Raw genomic sequence first — 21,257 nt, 5'->3', positions numbered from 1 at the left:
GCTTGAATGGGCTAAGAACCTTGGCCCCCAGGAGAGTCCCTGCGCTGACCGAGCCTCTAGGGCTGGACTCCGCCTCCCAGCCCGGGAGCATCTTGGGGAAGGGCCTGTCTCCATCTGTGTATCCCGGTGGAAAAACGGTCACGGTGGGGAGTCACTGTCATTATTCATTGAACTCAAGTGCTCCTATTTTGGGTTTTCTCGTTCGGATTTCTGCGTAAGCGAGTGAGGAAGGACTGGACACCCGGGCGGTGCCCTGCGGCTCGGGGCGGGGCCAGCCGCGGTCGCGTGGCCGCAGCCACCTCAGCCCTCCTCCCGCCACATCCTCCAGGAAAGGCTGCTCAGGCCTTCCATTGAGGAGACAAGGACCCGCTGCCCTGGGGCCAGACACACGAGTAAGTCGTGAGCCCCTGTGTGAAGGGATAAGGCGTCGATCCTGACGCGGGTGAGAACCCTCTTCACCGCAAACTCCGAGGCCCAGTTATGAGAGCGTAGCGGCGCACCACCGCCGGGTCTCTTCGAGAAGGCGAGCCCGCTGGCCAGAGGACCAATCAGTGCACGGCAGGCCCGCAGGCCGCCCCCCTCCCCCCCCGGGACCACTCAGGCGCCGGCCGCAGGCGCTGCCTGCTCTTCGACTGGGCGAGCTTCCTGCCAATCAGGGCGGAACCAGCGCGGCGTCGGCCAGTAGCGGGAGGCGGTCGGGTCAGGCCAGCAGCTGGGCGCAAGCGGGTCGGCGTTGAGGGAGCCACTGCCTTCCCGCCTGCGCACTGCCTCTCGGCCCCCTCCGGCCAGCCCGCAGCCGGCCGCGTCATGCCAGGCGCTGCTCGGCGGTAGGGAGTGCCCGGGGCCGCCGCCTCCGCCCGCCCGCCCGAAGCCGCGCCCACTGCCCAGAGCCAGAGGGATGGTGGTAGTCACGGGGCGGGAGCCAGACAGCCGTCGCCAGGACGGTGCCATGTCCAGCTCCGACGCCGAAGACGACTTTCTGGAGCCGGCCACGCCGACGGCCACGCAGGCGGGCCACGCGCTGCCCCTGCTGCCACAGGAGGTACCCGGGCGGGCGGCGGGCCGGGGGGCGTGGGGAGGGGCGCGAGGGAGAAGCGGGAGCGGAGCATAGCTGACCTTGGCGGGTGGGCGGTGCCGGGGTTGGGGGCGGGGCCCGCGGACCTGCGCCCCTCTCCCGCCCACCTGCACCCCTACCCACCCACCTTCAACCCCTGTCAATTGCACCCACTAGGTGTGCTTCCCCACCCCCTACACCCTCCGCCCAGTACTCACTGGGGTGATTTACTCCCATCGCCATGTCCCACCTTTACCGAAGACAGGAGGGAGGCTGGGCCCTGGGAGGGGGACCCTGGAGCCCCGAGAGCTGACGGTGTCTGACCAGGCACCGTAGCTCGAGCCTGTAATCCCAACACATTGGGAGGGAGGATCGCTTGAGGGCAGGAGTTGGAGGCCAGCCTGAGCAACATAGCGAGGCCCCGTCCCTACTACGACTGGAAAAACAAAGAAAGGCATTTTGGGTTGGATGAATAAAAAAAAAGAAAAGAAAAAGATGTCTTCTAGAGAATCCAACAGGATGCTGTAGTGGTTGCCCACACCTAGTCTCCAGCTACCTAAGGAACAAGGCAAGGAGCTGTCTGCAGATAAGGGGCAGGCCAGTTCATAGATGTAGGCACGGTCACCTGGCATCCCATGGCTTTCACTCATAGGCTGCTGTGCTCTGATGCACGGGGGCTTCCACGGGTGTTACTTAATGTGTGTGATACTATCATGTCAACACCTGAAATAACACTCAAGAGACGGGAAAAGATACCAGGCATGGTGGCTGACTTCTGTAATCTCAGCAGTTTGGGATGCTGAGGTGGGAGGATTGCTTGAGCCCAGCAGTTAGAGACTAGTCAGGGCAACAGTGAGACCCTGCCTCTACAAAAATAAAAATTAGCCAGGCTTGGTGGTGTGTACCTGTAGTCCCAGGTGCTCAGGAAGGTGAGTTGGGAGGATCGCTTGAGCCCTGGAGGTTGAGGCTGCAGTGAGCTGTAATTGTGCCGCTGTACTCCAGCCTGGGTGTGACACAGTAAGACCATACCTACAAACAAACAAAAAAAGTAAGAGAAGGGAAACAATGCCAGGTGTGGTGGCTTACACTTGTAATCCCAGCACTTTGGGAGGCCAAGGCAGGAGGATGGTTTGAGGCCAGGAGTCTGGGACCAGCTTGGGCAACACAGACTCCATCTCTACAAATAAAAAATAAAGAGGAGGGAAGGTGAAGCATTACTGGACACCAAAGATGGCTTCTAGGAGGCAGGGACTAAGGTAGTGCCAGATCCAGGAGCATGTGGTATTCAGAGTCCCAGGACAATGGATAGAGGCCCTCAACAGGCTGGGGCTAGGCGATAATCTTGGGAAGCAGATAGTGTTGTGCTGGGCTTGCAAGCCCCATACACACAATGTCTTGGGAAAATGAGCAAAAATCTAGAAGTAATGTCTGCAATTGGAAAAAAGTCATTAGTCACAGTGGTGCTATTTTTTTGTGCACTGTCATTGGGAAAATGATGTGGTTTGAGGGAAAGAGCACAAGACCACAGACTGCAGACCAGGGCCCCACCACCAGCTCCCCCCACTCATGACATAGCCCCATGTGAGCTCCAAAACTGTTTCCGATGGCTTTTGTCCTCTCTGCTTCAATCCTCTCATCTCTAATATGGAGCAAACACTTGGATTGGTATAAAGTATCTTTGGAAAAGGTTTAAAGAGCTCCGGAAATGTTAAGTATTATTATTCCAAAATGATATCTGAGCCCTTGATATACACATAAAATGGTTTTAGAGGACCTACAGAGTAAGCGCAAGGCATTTTCATGTCCTATGGGTGCAGAAGAGTAACAGTGCATACACACACGGAGGTGTAACTACCTGTCTATTTTGTTCATTCATTCAGTGAATTTTGGGTCTTTATTTGAGCCAGGCGCTGCACAAGGCCCTGGGTCAGCTTTATTTAATGTATTTGTACGCTATTTTATTTCACAAAGGATTTGAAAGCTGGGAAAGGGACTGTGTAGATAAGCAGACTTTCACTGGAGTAGGAGAGATGTAATATTCAAAAGGATGCATGGCTATAATCCCAGCACTTTGGGAGGCCAAGGCGGGAAGATCACTTGAGGTTAGGAGTTTGAGACCAGCTTGGCCAACATGGTGAAACCCCATCTCTACTAAAAATACGAAAATTAGTTGGGTGTGGCCATGCCCACCTGTAGTCCCAGCTACTTTGGAGGCTGGGGCAGCAGAATCTCTTGAACCCGGGAGGCAGAGGTTGCAGTGAACCGAGATCGTGCCATTGCACTCCAGCCTGGGTGTTGCAGTGAGATTCCATCTCAAAAAAAAAAAAAAAAAAGATGCATAGGGATAAAATTTGAATTGATCTGGAGGAAGTTTGTGGGAAGATTAAAGAGAACTTAAACTGACCTCATTTCTTTCAAATGCAGTTTGGTAGAAACCACAAGCAGTGCAAAACAGGAAAAAAAAAAAAAAAAAAGCCTTGCATTTTAAGGGAAACCTCGAGCTTCTTAGGGCACATTTATACCATCATTTGCATGTTCCTCACTCAACCCTTGCCTCCAGAACCTTAGCTGGACTGGAGACCAGTCTCACTCTACAGATTAGGAGAGGAGTAGATGCCTGGAAGTATTCAACACACAACTACTGAGCTCTGCTGTGGGCAGCCCATGATTGGTGACCAAGATGCTTTCCCTGTCTTTGGGAAGCTTGGGGTCTAGTGGAGTGAATTGACAGAGGAAAATAATTGGCGATGTATTGTGCTAGGTGCTATTATAGAGGAGAATATGGCACACAGTGAAGGCACAGTCGAAGAATGTGTCATTAACTCTATCCTGGGGGCAGGTGAGGGACAGTAGAGCAGAAATGCTCACAGATGAGGGGAACTTGAATAGAAATTTCTAGAATGAGTAGATGCCACTAACCTGTATGGTGTGTTGGTGTGAATTAGAAAAAGAACACATAGCAGGCCAGGCGTGGTGGCTCATCTCGGTAATCCCAGCACTTGGGGAGGCCAAGGCAGGCGGATCATGAGGTCAGGAGATCGAGACCATCCTGGCTAACACGGTGAAACCCCGTCTCTACTAAAAATACAAAAAGCTAGCCAGGCGTGGTGGCGGGCATCTGTAGTCCCAGCTACTCGGGAGGCTGAGGCAGGAGAATAGTGTGAACCCGAGAGGCGGAGGTTGCAGTGAGCCGAGATCGCGCCACTGAACTCCAGCGTGGGCGACACAGGCTGGGACTCCATCTCAAAAAAAAAAAAAAAGAAAAAGAAAAAGGGCACATAGCAGATGACTCTCATCCAGGTGCTTTTATGCAGTGAACAACCTATAACACTGTATGGGGCTATTTAACTTGCCATACAGACAGAAGAAGGAGACTGGTAAGAGCATTTTGGGCAAAGAAGACAATGTGAGCAAGAGCACTAAGATAGTAAATTCAGGAAGTGAAAGGACACTGAAGGCTTGAGCTCTAGAGCAGCGATAATGGAGTTGAGGTGGAGAGACCTGATTTAAGAGTTATCAGGGGGCCAGGCACAGTGGCTCACGCCTGTAATCCCAGCACTTTGGGAGGCCGAGGCGGGTGGGTCATGAGGTCAGGAGATCGAGACCATCCTGGCTAACACGGTGAAACCCTGTCTCTACTAAAAAAAAAAAAAAAATACAAAAAATTAGCCGGGTGTGGTGGAGGGCGCCTGTAGTCCCAGCTACTCGTGGAGGCTGAGGCAGGAGAATGGCGTGAACCCGGGAGGCAGAGCTTGCAGTGAGCCGACATCGTGCCACTGCACTCCAGCCTGGGAGATGAGCGAAACTCCATCTCAAAAAAAAAGAGCTGTCAGGGTTAGAATGGGTAGGACTTGGCAGGTGATGAGGATGGGGCAGAGGGAGGACAGAGAAGAAAAGTGTTCAGATGGACCCCTGGGCTTGAGTGACTGAATGGTGTGGCACCAATCAGACCCCAGGGACTGAAGATGGAGCAGCCCCAGCTCTCATTCCCCGCTGCCTGCCTGAGAGCCCTGGTGATTTCTTTCTAGTTTCCTGAGGTTGTTCCCCTTAACATCGGAGGGGCTCATTTCACTACACGCCTGTCCACACTGCGGTGCTACGAAGACACCATGTTGGCAGCCATGTTCAGTGGGCGGCACTACATCCCTACGGACTCCGAGGGCCGGTACTTCATCGACCGAGATGGCACACACTTTGGGTATGTCTCTCCCTCTACAATCAACTTTGTAGTCCTAGCAAGTGATTAGCGTGGGCTTGAGTATGGGACCTTGATATCTTCCATAGTACCTAGAAGAGGAGATAGCATATTGATGGAATTTAATAAATGGGTTTATTGAAAGAGATCAATTTTTTTTTTTTTGCCAAAGGAGACAAAGACAGACAGAGAAATTCGAAATAGCACACACTGGCTGGATGAAATTGCTTCAATCATAGACAATTAAACAATTTTTATTTTCAGCTGTGCGTGGTGGCTTATGCCTGTAATCCCAGCACTTTGGGAGGCTGAGGCAGGTGGATCACTTGAGGCCAGGAGTTCCAGACCAGCTCATTACAGCATGGTGAAACCCCATCTCTACTAAAAATACAAAAATTAGCTGGGTGTGGTGGCTCATACCTGCAATCCCAGCTACTCAGGAAGCTGAGGTCGAAGAATCGCTTGAACCCAGGAGGCAGAGGCTGCAGTGACCCGAGATCACGCCTCTGCACTCCAGCCTGGGCAACACGAGATTCCATCTCAAAAAACAAGACAAAATTTCATTTTTATTTATTTATTATTTATTTATCTAATTATACACCCACACACACAAATGTACACATACACGCACACACATATATATATGTATATGTGGGTGTGTGTGTATGTATATATGTATATATATGAGCTCTGATGCACTGAGGCGTCCACTGGTCTTAATGTGTGTGATTCTATGTATCTATCTATCTATATATCTATATATAAAAATAGAGATAGGATCTTGCTGTATTGCCCAGACTGGTCTCAAGCTCCTGGCCTTAGGCAGTCCTCCCACCTTGGCCTCCTAAAATGCTGGTATTACAGTATTTATTTAATTTTTAGGTGGTGTTTTTTTTTCGAGGGCTGTTTTTTTGGAGATAGGGTCTTGCTATGTTGCCCAGGGTGGAATGTAGTGGCTGTTCACCAGTGCCATCATAGCTCACTACATCCTTAAACTCCTGGCTCAAGCAGTCTTCTCACCTCAGCCTCCTGAATAGCTGAGACTACAGGTGTGCGCCACTGCACCTGGCTATCCTACGCAATATGAGACCAGGAAGTTGTCATCTGTGTGGAGAGGAGTAAGTGTAATCCCACATAGGGGGGTAGTCTAAAACAACATGGAGAGTACCTTTAGACCTGGGTTTTGGGGCTCAGCCTTGCCATGGGAAGGAGGCATCGTGTGTAGCAGTGGTCACCAGACTTCTTTCAGTAGTTTAAAGCAATAAAAAAAGATGAAAGACGGATATAGTGTTGTTCTCCTTTAATTTTGCCAAGGAAAGTCTTTAAAAAAAAAAAAAACCTCTGTTGTTCTTGTCACTTAACACTAAAATGTGGAAAAACACAATGTCAACAACAGCAAAATAGCAGCCAGGCGTGGTGGTACTTGCCTGTAGTCAGAGCTACTTGTGAGGCTCAGGTGGGAGGATTGGTTGAGCCCAGGAGTTGGAGGCTGCGGTGAGCCATGATCCTACCACTGTGCTCCAGCCAGGCAACAGAGGGAGACTGTCTATTTTTTTTTTTTTTTTTTTTGAGTCAGCGTCTTGCTCTGTTGCCCAAGCTGAGTGCAGTGATGCAAGCACAGCTCACTACAGCCTTGACCTCCCAGGTGCAAGCAATTCTGCCTCAGTTTCCCAAGTACCTGGGACTAGAGGTGCATACCACCACGCCTGGCTAATTTTTGATGTTTTGTAGAGATGAGGTTTCACTATGTTGGCCAGGATGTTCTCGAACACCTGGACTCAAGTGATCCTCCTGCCTCAGACTCCCAAAGTGCTGGGATTACAGGCCCGGCCTGTAGTTTGTGTCCGGCCTGGCCAAGACTCTGCGTTTTAAAAAAGAAAACAAAACCTTTCCCAAGAAAGGACTTCTGACAGTCTTACACGTAAACAATTTAAAGACTTTATGTCTCAGGGGTTCCATGTTTGTGAAATGAGAAATAATTATAGCTGCTGCACAGGCTTGTCAAAGAGGATTATATAAAGAGCCTTGGTGTGACCCCTAGCCATGTCCTTTTCAGAGTACGTGGCTGGAACTCTTAGCTCCTTCAGTCTGACATTGGAGATGACTAGAGACCTTGAACCAAGTGCCCAGGAGGCAGAAACTCTCCAACCACTACATCTCTGTGCTGGCTTCCAAGTAGGATTGCCCACATTGTGGGAAAGATCATTTTTATTCTCAGAAAGGAGCCTCTGGTCAGATAACTTGCTTGGAACCATCTGGGTTTCCCCAGTGGGCTATCAGCTGCCTCCAATGCTGAGAAAACAAAGTGTCACATCGCTCTGCAGAACTATAAAAAGATGTTTGTTTGCAGGCTGTTTAGGGAAGGAAAGTGCCGGCCCCAGCTGGCAGCTCCCACAGCACCCTTAGCTGGGCCTTGCCCCCAGGGTTTTGTTTTTCAGAGCTCACCAAGGTTTGCTGAAGATCCAGAAGGGATTTTGGGGAGTGGTTCCGGGTTTGACTTGAGGTGGATGTGTCCATGCCCAGGTGGCCACAGCTAGAGAGTGACAGCACCAGGCAAGGGCATGGCAGAAAGCAGGAGATGGTGACATTCTTACTTTGGCTGATGAGCTCCTGTGACCTATGATTCATCAGCAGCAGATGAAGTTGTTGAATGACTCAGATAATAGGCGGTTCAGGGCATTTCGTAGGGTGCATTTTTTGCTATACAGCTTATGTACCCCTAGCATCCACCATGAAGGCTGCTTGGGCCTCAATCTGGGGTCATTCCCCATTGTCATCAGCTTGCCGCACTCTGGTCTAAATGCTTCTGCTGAAGCTGGACCATGGTAGATGTGGGTGTAGAGTCAGCCATGGCTGGATCTGAGCCTCTGGCAGCGGTGGCTACTTGAGCAAGCATGTTCCTGAACCTGTCTGGGCCCCACTTGAGCCTCATTTATGACATATAGATAAGATAGCACACAGCCCCAATGTCATTGAGAGGATTACATGGGATAACCCATGAATAGTGGCTGGCACGGAGTGATACTTAGCAAGTGTTAGCTGGTGTTGTATTAGGTCATAGACTAAGCTGTTATTGAGGTAGCAGCATTATCTTGGGGTTTACTCAGTGTCTTACGCACGTACCGGTGATGTATCTGATTACTCTGAGCACTAAATAATCTAAAAAGCTTGTGGCTTGCACCTATGGTCCCAGCTATTCGGGAGGCTGAGGCAAGAGGACTGCTTGAGCCTAGGAGTTAGAGGCTGCAGTGAGCTATGATCGCACCACTGCCCTCCAGCCTGGGTGACAGAACAAGACCCTATCTCTTAAAACAGAAGAAAAAAAAATCTGAAAAGTGAATTAGAAGGACTGAATTTTTATTTTAAGAAAATGCATATGTGATTTTATTCAGCCCTGGAACCAGTTTGTTCAGACATTATGGTTAGGCATTTTACCTGCTTTGCATAGCTACAGAATAATACTAGTAGCAAGGATGGGGAACACCTAGAACTCTTCTGCATTGCTGTTGGGAATGTAAAATGCTGCAACCACTTTGTTAACCACATGCTTACCCTGTGACTGAATGACTCTACTCCTAATACTTACTCAAAAGAAATTTGTGCTTGTGTCCACTAAAGGTTTTTTTTGTTTGTTTGTTTGAGATGGAGTCTCACTCTGTCACCCAGACTGGAGTGCAGTGGTGTGATCTTAGCTCACTGCAACCTCCACTTCCCAGGTTGAAGCAGTTCCCCTGCCTCAGCCTCCTGAGTAGCTGGGATTACAGACGCCCACCACCATACCCGGCTAATTTTTGTATTTTTAGTAGAGATGGAGTTTCACCATTTTGGCCAGGCTGGTCTTGAACTCCTGAGCTCAGATGATCCACCCACCTTGGCCTCCCAAAGTGCTGGGATCACACGTGTGAGCCACCGCGCCTGGCCTAAAGGTCTTATATAGGAATGTTCATCCCAGCTTTACTCATAATAGCCAAAAACTGGAAACAACTCAAATGTCCATCAACAAGACAACAGGTGTTCATGCAAGGGTATACTTACATAATAAATAATAATTAATAAAAACAAAGAGACAAACTACTGGTTTGTTTTTATTATTTATTTGGTGGATACATTTCAAAAACATTATGTTAAAGGAAAGAAGCCAGGTACGAAAGAGAACATACTATATAATTCTGTTTATATATATTTCAAGAAAAGGCAAAACTCATCTTTACTGATCGAAGGAGAAGTTAGAGTGGTTGCTTCCATAGGGATTAACTGGGAAGTGGCATGAGGAACCTTAAGGAATGGAAATGTTTCATCTTGATCTAGGTGGTGGTTGGATGGGTATATTCATACTTAAAAAAACAACTGAACTGTACAGTTAATATTTGTACATTTATTGAATATTTCACCTCAATTCTAAAACTATATATATATAAAGGGCTAGATGTCACATCTTTCCATTATACTTACGTATACCTAATAATACCTAATATTATACCTTATAATGTATTATACCTAATAATAGTAATTATAGTTGCTTACTTATAACAACAACTAATAACACTTATTGAGGCCCTACTCTGTGCCAGGGATTTTCTAATCACTTAATTCCCTAACACATTATGAGTTTTATTGTTTTCTCCAATTTTACAGACAGGGAAATTGAGACATGGAGTGGTTAAGTTCATTTACCCAGTGTAACACAGCTGGCAGTCTGGTTTTAGATTTTGTCCAATGCACACGGTGTGGCACTGCCCAGGAGCATGAGCTCCTTGTCACCGACCCTCTTTCCTTCCTGCTCAGAGATGTGCTGAATTTCCTGCGCTCAGGGGACCTCCCACCTAGGGAGCGTGTTCGGGCTGTGTACAAAGAGGCCCAGTACTATGCCATCGGGCCCCTCCTGGAGCAGCTGGAGAACATGCAGCCACTGAAGGGCGAGAAGGTGCGCCAAGCGTTTCTGGGACTCATGCCCTATTACAAAGGTGAGGGTCAGCTGCCCAGGATGGTGGGTATGTGGGAGGAGGTCTGCAAGGCATCTGTGAGTGTTTAGGTCTCCATCAGAACACCGGGGGCAGCATTCATCCAGATTACTCAAGATGCGATGGAGTGTCATCCCCTCCCAGTCACGCTGGGGAGATTCAGGTTAAGGTGGGCCTACCTGGCCTATGACAGTTAGCAAATTGTGTTTCAGAAGGACAGCCCTCGTCCCATTGGCTTCCCTTTGCTGTGGAGAACCATGACCCTTGTTAAAGTTTGTGCCCTTCATTGGCCCCGAGTCCCTTCCCCGGGAAATCTGTCTTTCCCTTCCTGCATCCTGCCATCTTCAGGACTGTTTCTCTGTGCATCTCTGCTGCCCTGTCCTGCCTCTTCACCCTAGTGATAGGTGTTTTGTTCATCCTTATAGACCACTTGGAGCGGATTGTGGAGATCGCCCGGCTGCGTGCAGTCCAGCGGAAGGCTCGCTTTGCCAAGCTCAAGGTCTGTGTCTTCAAGGAGGAGATGCCCATCACCCCCTATGAGTGTCCGCTCCTCAACTCCCTGCGCTTTGAGCGGAGTGAGAGTGACGGGCAGCTTTTTGAGCACCACTGTGAAGTGGATGTGTCTTTTGGGCCCTGGGAGGCTGTGGCTGATGTTTATGACCTGCTGCACTGCCTGGTCACGGACCTCTCGGCCCAGGGTCTCACTGTGGACCACCAGTGCATCGGGGTGTGTGACAAGCACCTTGTGAACCACTACTACTGCAAGCGCCCCATCTATGAGTTCAAGATCACATGGTGGTGAGTAGCCCCGATAGGCGAGAGTCCCATCAGGGAGGATGTCCATCCTGCTTGGTGGCTCTGGGAGTAAGATCCTTGAAGGGGCTGCTGACTGCCCCAGAATCTGCCGAGGTAGAACAGCATCCTGAGGCACAGCTCCCAGGGGACAGAGGTGTAGCTCCAGTCTCCCTGACTGCACCTCAGGGTTGGGCTCAGGGCTTGCGGCCTGCAGGCACTCCGGCCAGCGCTCATCTGGCCTTTCCTCAAGGCATGGTAGTCTTTCCTTGAGGCTGATAGCTAGGGCTTGACCAGGAAGTCCCGAGAAGTTTTATCACCTTCTTGACCTTGCAAGAGAGTTTCTGCCCATTTCAGAGCCACGTTACCAAATCGATGTAGGCCTAATCACTTCCTCAACCCTGTTCAAGCATCCCTCCCTTGTGCTCAGTATATTGGTGTGAACATGGAACATGATGGGGGATTTACCTGACCAGCCACCCCATAGCCCCTGGCTGAAGAAAAAAGAGCATCTTCTCTCCCACTGCACCCCTTCTCCTCCAAGAATAGTTGCCCACATTCCCAAAATGTGGAAAGACTTTTCTTTTCCTTCCGGAACATGTTCTTCACCACCTTTTGGAGATTTAACCATAGCTGCCAAAGCTATGCACCCAGTTGGCCTTAGAAAACCACAATGTTTACAGCCCTGTCTTAGGGCCGCGGCTTCTCCTATCTTCCACCACCTTCCTTGCTTGCAGGGTTATCTTCTCACAGGGCTGGAATGCAAATTTCAGAGGCTTCTTTTGAAGATTCCCCAAGTCAAGCAGGCAAGATGCCTAGAGCTTCTGTTATCTTTGACATGTAACATCCTTTTTAGAGGCTCAGAACACTTCCTTGGCTGCTATCTCATGTGTTAGAATCCAATTTGTGGTGAACCTCTTTGGAAGTGGACCCCCTCTTTAAACCCTGTTGCTCTGTCCTGGTAACATTCTCCTTTTAGGAGACCGTCTCTTCTGAGAAGGTAAAGGAAGGGCTGGGTGAGACACACAGCTATCCTAGGAGCCGTAGGAAGACAAAACTTCCCTTTTGTTTTACTCGTCACTCCTCTATTTTTGTTTTACTCACTTCTCTATATTTTGTTTTACTCCTCACTCCTGTATATTTTGGTTTACTTACTCCTCTATTTCAGAAATTGAAAAAGATCCCCAAGGATCTGTTACTACTGCATTTCCTTCTTGCTCTGTCTACAGCCTGGGCCAACTAGTCAGGGTCTGGACATGCATCTCCTAAAGGAAGAACTGTGTAGCACCATTGATCACAATGTAACATTTCCGTGCTGCATTAAGGGTGTCTCTCTCTAATCATGATTGTACCTGTCTCTTCCTGGGTAAAGGGAGATTTTTTTTTTTAAAGTGTAAAGAATTGATGCGAGCCAGGAACATGCCTGTAGTCCCAGCTACTTGGGCACACACCTGTAGTCCAGGCCACTCGAGCACACACCTGTAGTACCAGCTACTCTGGAGGCTGAGGCAGGAGGATCACTTGAGCCCAGGAGATTAAGACTGTAGTGTACTATGATCGTGCCTATGGCTAGCCACTGTGCTCCAGCCTGGGCAACACCATCATAAAAATAAATAAATAAATAAGTAAATAAATAAATAAATAAATAAATTGGGGAGGACAGCCTCACTGGTCTCAGACTTACAGGACCAGATAGACGAGATGGGTATAGGGGGAGCCGAAGTCTGTGTTCATATGAGGAAGAGAAGACCAAGCCCTGGGACTTTGGCTGAATTCCTCCGTGGGGCTGGACAGCAGTGGTCTCCTATTCCCTATGTGTAAACAAAGATTCCAGGGCATGGTTTTGCACTCCTGTTGTACTCTTTTAGAGGTGGAAAAGAGGTGGATACTGAGATCTAAGAGGAAAGGATAGTCATTCATGTTCTGAGATATGCACTCTCTCTATTGTTCTCATACACAAAGGGATAGTCTCTTTTCTGGAGCTGATGTCCCTGCTTGGAGGTTAGCCCCAGAACATGGCTCTTGTACTGTTCTAAGAGAAAAGTCTTTTATTTTGGTTCTTCTGATTGGTGTTACCTACTGCCTAATATGTGTTCATTTTTTGACAGAGAGGCAGACTATTGAAAAAGTCTGTGTGAACAGAGAGCAGTTCATTAAGCCCATTGCTTTCAGTAATGTGGCCTTGACCCCTTCTGCTTCCCCCTTCTCCCATGGAGCATTGCAGGGCTTGGTTATTTAGAGTCCATACATGCAAGCCATTGAGAAACTTGTTTGCTCAAATGCAAGTTTGCTCAAAAACAGGTCCTGAAGGCTTGCTTAGGATTACAGGGATGCTGGGTAAGAACACCATTCCTGTGTCTCTCGCTGGAGAAATCCCTGTTTCTCTGACTCCCTTTGTGATCCTCACAGTAATGTATTCTGTGCCACTGTAGGACACAAGGCTCTGGGCCAGTAGAACAGGCAGAGAGGTGACACTGGGCAGCAAGCTGAGAGCTCTTTCTAAATGGATTGAACGAATTCAGTGGCCTAGTTTCACCATTCTCTAATGAGAAACCAAGGCCAGGCTGAAAAGTGCAATTAGATGTGGTGGATTGTGGTAACGGCCTCCAAATAAAGGGGTTATCCCTGTGGAAGTGACTTCTCCCCATTTGATCCCTTTTCAACTCTAAATGGCCAAGTCCAGAGCAGAAGAAGAGTTGGGTCTGGAAGGAAGTCTCCAAAGGATGAAAGCTTCTCCCTGATCATAAGGAAGTGCATCTTTGTAGAATTATTGTGCGTAATGTCAGTAAATCCCTCTCACTTGACAAGGGACTGGATTCATCTTGCCTTAAGACGGGCCAGTAGTTATCAGTGAGTCAAACCAAAGTGAAAGTTTCAGGAGATGGGACCACATGGTGCAATGCTTGCCATAACAAAATTCCTTAAAAATAAAAAAGCTAATGTTATAGCAATGAAAAAGACCGAAGCAAAACCACACTGAAATACATCCCATTCCAGGAGAGGAATTCTTAGTGTAACGCTCTAAATAAATGGAAGGAATCATCACCTTCCTTATTCTACCTCTGCCTTGTTCACCAGGCTGCCCAGTGCTTACCATGCAGAAAGCAGTCAGCTGTACTCTGGAAGTTTCTGTTCTTCTTTCCTGGGGCTTAGGATATTCTGGGAGCTGTCTGAGCCTTGCGCCTAAGGCTTATCAGGTGATATAATCTTCCTGTTCTGGGCTGCTTGCTGGAGGAATAGGAAGTGACATTTATAAGACACAGGCGGTGTGAGCATCCTTGTGTGGTCTTGGTCTAAACCAGCTCTTGAACAGGTTAAAGCAAATAGCAATAACAAAACAAAAACTACCCATGCTGAGCATTTTGATCCTAGTAATATTTTAAATATTGTCCTTCTGCATATGTTCTATCCATATTTGATTCTATTATACATTATTAAGCTTTCTTGTGTACTATTTTGCTGGGGCTCTTGCATGAAGGTGGTGCCTGTCTCATGATCCTTAAAAGAGAGAGGCTTTTTTCATCCAAAGCTGGAGTGTTGGGAACTGGGGTGGGAGAGGCACTTTTTGGAATTCTGAAAGAATCATATCTGTGTATATACATATTGAGTGGGGAAGGATGGGGGTTGGCAGGGGTTGAGGGAGGTGGGAACAAACAGTAGGTATGGGAACAGGCAGTCACCTCGAGTGTGGGAGGTCACCTGGGTCCGTCGTCTTCCTTCTGTATGGTGTTGGGTTTATGTACACACTATAACACTTCTGTGTGAGTTCATGTACCTGTCTGTGAGTGCTTTGGTGTATTGAGCCTCAGTACACTCCAAGGGCATTAAAGTCAAGAACTAGAACCTGGGTGCTGTGCCTTTCTTTTTTAGAGATGTGCTCTCATCTCTTCTCTGACTCCCACTTTGCCAGCAAATATTTTTTATTTCTGCTTAAAATGTGGTATGTTTGGGGATGCCCCACACAACAAGACAGGCTTTTCCCTGAGACCAGCAGCTGAATTTCTGCCCTGAAAGGGAGGTGGGCCTCTTGAGGACCCTTCTGGAGTTACTCTAGACTTGTCCCTGTTTCATGTAGGCATGTGCCCACCCCAGCCTAGGCAAAATCTCTGTCCTCTTCTGTTGAGAGTTCTCCAAGGAAAGAAGAGACTGCAGGTGCAGTCACGTGTGTGGCTCACAACCATGTCAGGTAGTTCTAAAATAAATTCCTCCTGTCATATCACCACTTCCTTTTCAACGGGGGAAATAAGTAGCTCTAAATTTATGTGAGCCTCAATGGTTAAGACCCTTCCTTAAGGAAAATGGACGTAAGTTGCCCTTCCTTGGAAAGCAGAGCTTGACACCTTCCTGGCTAAGGAGTGTCCTCATCAAGATGCCCCTTGGAGTCACATCATGGATTAACACAGAAAGGTGAGTTCTGAAGCTCTGAGTAGCTTCATACCCTCCAGCTGCTTCCCTTAAACCTCTGATTATTCTGGCTTTTAAACAAAAGCACTGTATCATCTGTGCCAAATGTATTCCCTGACTAATTACTGAGTACAGTCACATAGTTATAGTACACTAATAATACAGGCTGGAAACTGAAGCTCATAAAAGTATATAGTTTCCCCAAGAGTGCAGAGCTAGTAAGTGGAAGAGTCAGGATTCAAACCCAGAGCCCCTTTCTGAAATCCTCAGAGGTGTTCAACAGCATGATCCTCCCTTTCTCTTGACAGCTCAGTATCCTCCTTCTGAGGTTTAGGGCTTCACTCCACCTGACCTGTGAAGATTTGGAAAGCACATATCTAGGACAAGTATTAGAAAGTCTTCATACTTCAGGAAAGGATTCTAGGAAAAAAGGAAAAAAAATCTCCCATAGATGTTGTATTAGTCCATTTTCACACTGCTGTAAAGAACTACCTGAGACTGGGTAATTTATAAAGAAAAGAGGTTTAATTGACCCACAGTTCGCATCCCTGGGAGGCCTCAGGAAACTTATAATCATGGCAGAAGGTGAAGTTCAGAAGCAAGGCACGTCTTATATGGAGGCAGGAGAGAGAGAGAATGGGGAGGCCAGGCACGGTGGCTCATGCCTGTATAATCCCAGCACTTTGGGAGGCTGAGGCAGGCAGATCACGAGGTCAAGAGATTGAGACCATCCTGGCCAACATGGTGAAACCCCACCTCTATTAAAAAACAAAATACAAAAAAATTAGCTGGGCATGGTGGCGTGCACCTGTAGTCCCAGCTACTCGGGAGGCTGAGGCAGGAGAATCACTTGAACTCAGGAGGCAGAGGTTGCAATGAGCCGAGATCATGCCACTGCACTCCAGCCTGGAAACAGAGTGAGACGCCATCTCAAAAAAAAAAAAAAAAAAGAGTGGGGAAATGCTACACTTTTAAACCATCAGAGCTCATGAAAACTCACTATCACAAGAACAGCATAGGGGAAATCTACCTCCATGATCCAGTCACCTCCCTCCAGGTCCCTCCCCTGACAAGTGGGGATTACAGTTCAACATGAGATTTGGGTGGGGACACAGAGCCAAACCATATCAAATGTGTAGTCCTTATGTAGCCCCTGTGTTAAGGGGGTAGATGGGGCTCCCAATTTACTGACCTTCTTAGTGAGGGACACATATCTGCTAGGTGAAGGAGGCCCTGCTCACAGGATGATGAATGGAGTATGACAGAGTAGGTGAGTCATGGCTCCTTGGCTAGACCCCAAGGGTGGGATGATCTGGAACCACCTGAGTTAATGAGACTCCTGAAGCCTTGCAGGTGTCCCTGCATAGACAAGCTGGATAGCCTACTTCCAACATCAGAAGCATAACAGAATGGGAGACTCCTTAGTGTAGTTCAGGGGATGCCATGTGCCTGGCTTGGGACTCATGGCCCTTGGACTTAGATCTCTATACTGCCAAGTGTCACTTCTTCATTCTTGTGTAGATGACCTCTTCACTACTTAATTTTGGTTTGTTGAACTTATAGCATGTTCCCTTAGCTTTTATTTACTTACCTTTAGCTTTCTTTTAATTCCTTACCACATTGTTTTTCCTATCATGTACTTTAGCTTAATTTCTCTGTTTTTTAAACATAATTTTAAACTTTCTTTCTATTTTTTTGCTCTGTTGCCCAGGCTGGAGTGTAGTGGTGCAATCTCAGCTCACTACATCCTCCACCAGCTGGGTTCAAGCAATCCTCCTTCGTCAGCCTCCCAAGTAGCTGGGGTTACAGACGTGCCACCCGCCTGGCTAATTTTTGTATTTTTAGTAGAGACAGGGTTTCACCATATTGGCCAGACTGGTCTCTAACTCCTGACCTCAGGTGATGTGCCCACCTTGGCCTCCCAAAGTGCTGGGAGTACAGGCATGAGCCACCATACCCAGCCTAGTAGTTTTTGTTCTGAGAAAGGATAGTTACGTGCTTTTCTTTTCCCTTCTCCAGTCATGTCTACAGTGATCTTATTAGCTGTGAACTTAGGTACCTCATTTTTTCTCAGATGAATACCTGCCTGTAAAATCTAAATGCAAAGGAAGAGTGACAGTATTACTATAAAATTCATAGATGTGCCTTATCTAGGTATATTCAAAGGACAGAATTTTATGTCTTCCAAAATGTACCCCTGACCCTCCACCACACCACACACATACACACACGAAATAATAAACAGAGCAGCCTTAGGAAGAGGGCAGTTCAATTCCTGGACTGCAAAGGACTTCTCTCACACACTTGTTTTTCCTGAGGAATGACATGATCTGGAGATCCTAGGTATCCTCCCTTCTCCAACCACTTGACACCAGGTGGACACAGAGCTGTTGTACACCAGGAGAAGATCCAGTCAACTATGGGAAAGACTGAATCATCCAGGAACACTCCATAACAGGGGCCTGTCATCAGATTATGATGTACCTTTTCTAGCCATCTCTGGCCTCTATGTCAACCTTATTCACCCCTCAACAAACCATGACTTCTGAGGATTCTCTTTTTTGAGACGGAGTCTCACTCTGCTGCCCAGGCTAGAATGCAGTGGTGCAGTCTCGGCTGACTGCAACCCCCACATCCCGGGTTCAAGCAATTCCCAGCCTCAGCCTCCCAAGTAGCTGGGATTACAGGTGCTGGCTACCACACCCGGATAATTTTTGTATTTTTGGTAGAGATGGAGTTTCACCATCTTGGCTAGGCTAGTCTTGAACTCCTGACCTTGTGATCCACCCACCTCAGCCTCCCAAAGTGCTGGGATTACAGGCGTGACCCATCACACTTGGCCAGGATTCTCTTAATGTAATACAGACCCTCATTTCTTCCCCGTATCATATGATCCTGGCAGATGGCCCAGCCCCAGTAGATTTTTGGAATGGAGGTATCCATACTTTTCTCAGTCATTATTAAAATCAAGAAATAGCACATAGCAACACAAAACTTGGAGCTTGACCCTCATTAGAAGAAACTTACAGGTTCAGAGTCCAGTTGAAGAAATCTTTGTATCTTCAGTATTTTTGTAAAGAGGTCAGGGTGGTATCATGAGTAGGCTTAAGTCCCTACAGTCTGTATGAACTTTTATAAATGCCTTGGGTATCCAGTTGCTCAACATAGCATCTTCATCACCAACTGTACCTCAGCTGACTCTGCCCCAAGGGCCCACCCGTGTGTGCACATGTTGCAGGTGTTTACTGTCCCTCTCACCATGTCCTCCTCCACCTCTCCCCTCTGTTTGTAACTGTCTTGTCTTTGGTATTTAAAAGCTAGTTGGCCACTTCTGGCCATGCCTTATCTGGTACCTGTTAGCCAACCATGACAGTGATGCCGTACCCAGGACTGTCTGCTTCTTGTTCTCAGGCAGGTAGGTGCTCTTGCTTCCAAGTCAGCTTTTACATCTGGCCTGCTAGGAACTGGAGAGCATTTTCAGTCTTCATAGCAGCAGCATAGGATCCTGCAGGCTCTGTATCCACCTAAGTTAAGGTAAGGTGGATACACATCCTGGAAGCTCTGTATCTACCTCCACAACAGCTGCAGAGGATGCTTGCAGGATCCCACTGAGCAGACACACCAGCTTCATCTTCTGCACCAGAAAGGAAGAATCTATTTTGCCTGGCCAGGCATGGTGGTTCACACCTGTAATCCTATAGCACTTTGAGAGGCAGAGGCAAGAGGATTGCCTGAGGCCAGGAGTCCAGGACCAGCCTGGGCGACATAGCAAGATCCTATGTCCAAAAAAACAAAATTCAAAAACACAAGCGAGGCAGGGTGGTGTGCACCTGCAGTCCCAGGTACTTGGGAGCCTGAGGTGGGAGGTTCACTTGAGCCCATGAGGTTGAGGTTGCAGCGAGCCATGATTGCACTACTGCAGTCCAGCCTCAGTGACAGAACAAGACCCTGTCTCTAAAATAAAAAGTAAAATAAATAAATATTTTGCTGGGAAACCGAGTTCACCATGAGTTTCTTAACAAAAATATGAACTTAACTAATGAGCTGACCACATCGCTATTAGATGAAATGAGGGTGGCATTATTTACTCAGCACTCCCAGGAGTCAAGGCAGAATGTAATTGCTTCCAGACATATTCAGGGGATATTCCACCCAATTATCTAATTGTATTCTTCAAAGGCGGCTGTATTTGGAAACTCCCATTGGTCCAGAGAGACAGAACAATGAGAAGAAATCCCCTGTCCAGTTACCTGCAGGAATATTTCAACACTTCATGGGCTAGAGGATTCCATTGAGATGGGGTTTATGTCTTGATTTTGAACACCTGTCAGCACTGTTCTCTGTTTGCATGGCAATTCTGACCCTTTTATGGCAACAACACCCCTGGGACAACCCGGATTTGTGGATTGAGATCCAAAGGTAGAATTTCCAGACAGTCCAACCAAGGTATCAAGGGATGTTTCCAGAGTGGAAGGCTCTCACCGTGTCCCAGGATTTCTGGGGTTTGTAAGCAATACTGGCCATTTGTGACCCTGTTTTTTACCTAATCATTCTGTCTTTTTAGGACATGGTTTTACCCGATCCCTGGCTAAGGATCCAGCATTCCAATAGCTGAAAACCCTGTTATAGCTTTTCTCCTATTCTGCCTTACCCAAGACACACTTGAACCCCTCAGTAAGGCTATACAGGGGGCCATGAGCAGGGGCAGCCTCTCCCTTGTTTCTACAGCTCCATGATGAGGGGTTGACTGAGGCCAGCAATCCTTGTAGATGTGACCGTTGCAATATAATCAACAGTTTCAAGATCGAGGGGTACCTTTTGAAAGAACCCCTTCAGGGATATCTATCCACAGCAGCCTGGAGCAGCCAAGGTGAACCTGAGATTTTGACCCACACAATAAGGGGGGCCCATTCTTTTTCAAATATTTTGGCTTCAGAATACACTTCATTACACATGCAAATATTGAGAGATTAACAGAAATTCCAGCTCTTATGCCTGACTGAGACGAGCCACTGCAAGTTGCAGTCAGGTACCCATGTGCAGCAGAGGCCAGCTGAATCCCAGAGCTTCCCAAAGTGGACACCAGCGGGGACTATTCCTGATGTCCCACCCAAGAGAGGAAGATGAACTGAGGCACTGCTTCTCTGCCCAAATGCATCCCATGTGCATTCACGTGTCACCCATTCAAAATAGCATGGAATTCTTGGAACCTTATATCTGACATGTAAAACCAGCCTACACATTGGGCTGGGTGCAGGGGCTCACACTTGTAATCCTAGCACTTTGGAAGGCTGGCGTGGGCAGATTGCTTGAGCACAGGAGTTCCAGACCAGCCTGAGCAACATGGTGAAATCCTGTCTCTTCAAGAAATAAAAAAAATAAATAAAAAAAATTGGCTGGGTGTGGTGGTACATGCCTGTAGTCCCAGCTACTCAGGAGGCTGAGGTGGGAGGATTGCCTGTGCCCAGGAGGTCGAGGCTGCAGTGAGTTGTAATCAGGCCCCTGCACTCCAGCCTGGGCAACAGAGTGAGACCCAGTCTCAAAAAAAAAAAGTCTACACCATCATTAGTCATTGTCTTCCTTGGGTCATCTGGCCTGTATTGTATTTAGGATCATTTGTATTAGGAGAAAGAAATCACAGAGTAATTTGAATAATTTATACCTTTAATTAGAGAAGTGAGGGATCAGCAAATAAAGATAACTATAAAGAAATAGGCAGGTCAAGAAAGGGGCTGGAGTAAACTGGTGACATTTTGGGCTAGCCATTGTGGGAGAGAGAGAGTAAACGGCATGAGGACAAACAGAGTAACTGCCAAGCAGCACTGAGGACCTGGATGAAGTGAGAAAACCA

The 21,257-nt window shown here is 47.8% G+C and overlaps 1 protein-coding gene across 4 annotated transcripts; it reads left to right on the top strand.

Moving 5' to 3' along the window:
- The first annotated feature begins 683 nt into the window (after positions 1–683).
- Positions 684–20,798, top strand: KCTD7 (potassium channel tetramerization domain containing 7). 4 transcript variants are annotated; one of them, XM_054495087.2, is made up of 5 exons: positions 684–1,042; positions 5,083–5,252; positions 10,035–10,213; positions 10,636–11,008; positions 19,586–20,798. In XM_054495087.2, the coding sequence occupies exons 1-5, from the start codon at positions 899–901 to the stop codon at positions 19,686–19,688; spliced, it is 969 nt and encodes a 322-aa protein (XP_054351062.1). In that variant the 5' UTR covers positions 684–898; the 3' UTR covers positions 19,689–20,798. The 4 variants fall into 4 exon arrangements, with proteins under 4 accessions (XP_054351062.1, XP_063524393.1, XP_054351064.1 ...); XM_063668323.1 differs by having other exon boundaries at positions 685–1,042; positions 19,971–20,798; XM_054495089.2 differs by lacking the exon at positions 19,586–20,798 and adding an exon at positions 15,333–15,348 and having other exon boundaries at positions 686–1,042.
- Positions 20,799–21,257: the final 459 nt, after the last annotated feature.

The sequence above is a fragment of the Pongo pygmaeus genome, chromosome 6 (assembly GCF_028885625.2).
Source record: "Pongo pygmaeus isolate AG05252 chromosome 6, NHGRI_mPonPyg2-v2.0_pri, whole genome shotgun sequence".
In the NCBI taxonomy this organism is placed as follows: domain Eukaryota; kingdom Metazoa; phylum Chordata; class Mammalia; order Primates; family Hominidae; genus Pongo; species Pongo pygmaeus.
The sequence above is the reverse complement of the archived record's forward strand: the minus strand, read 5'-3'. Positions and strand labels throughout refer to the sequence as shown.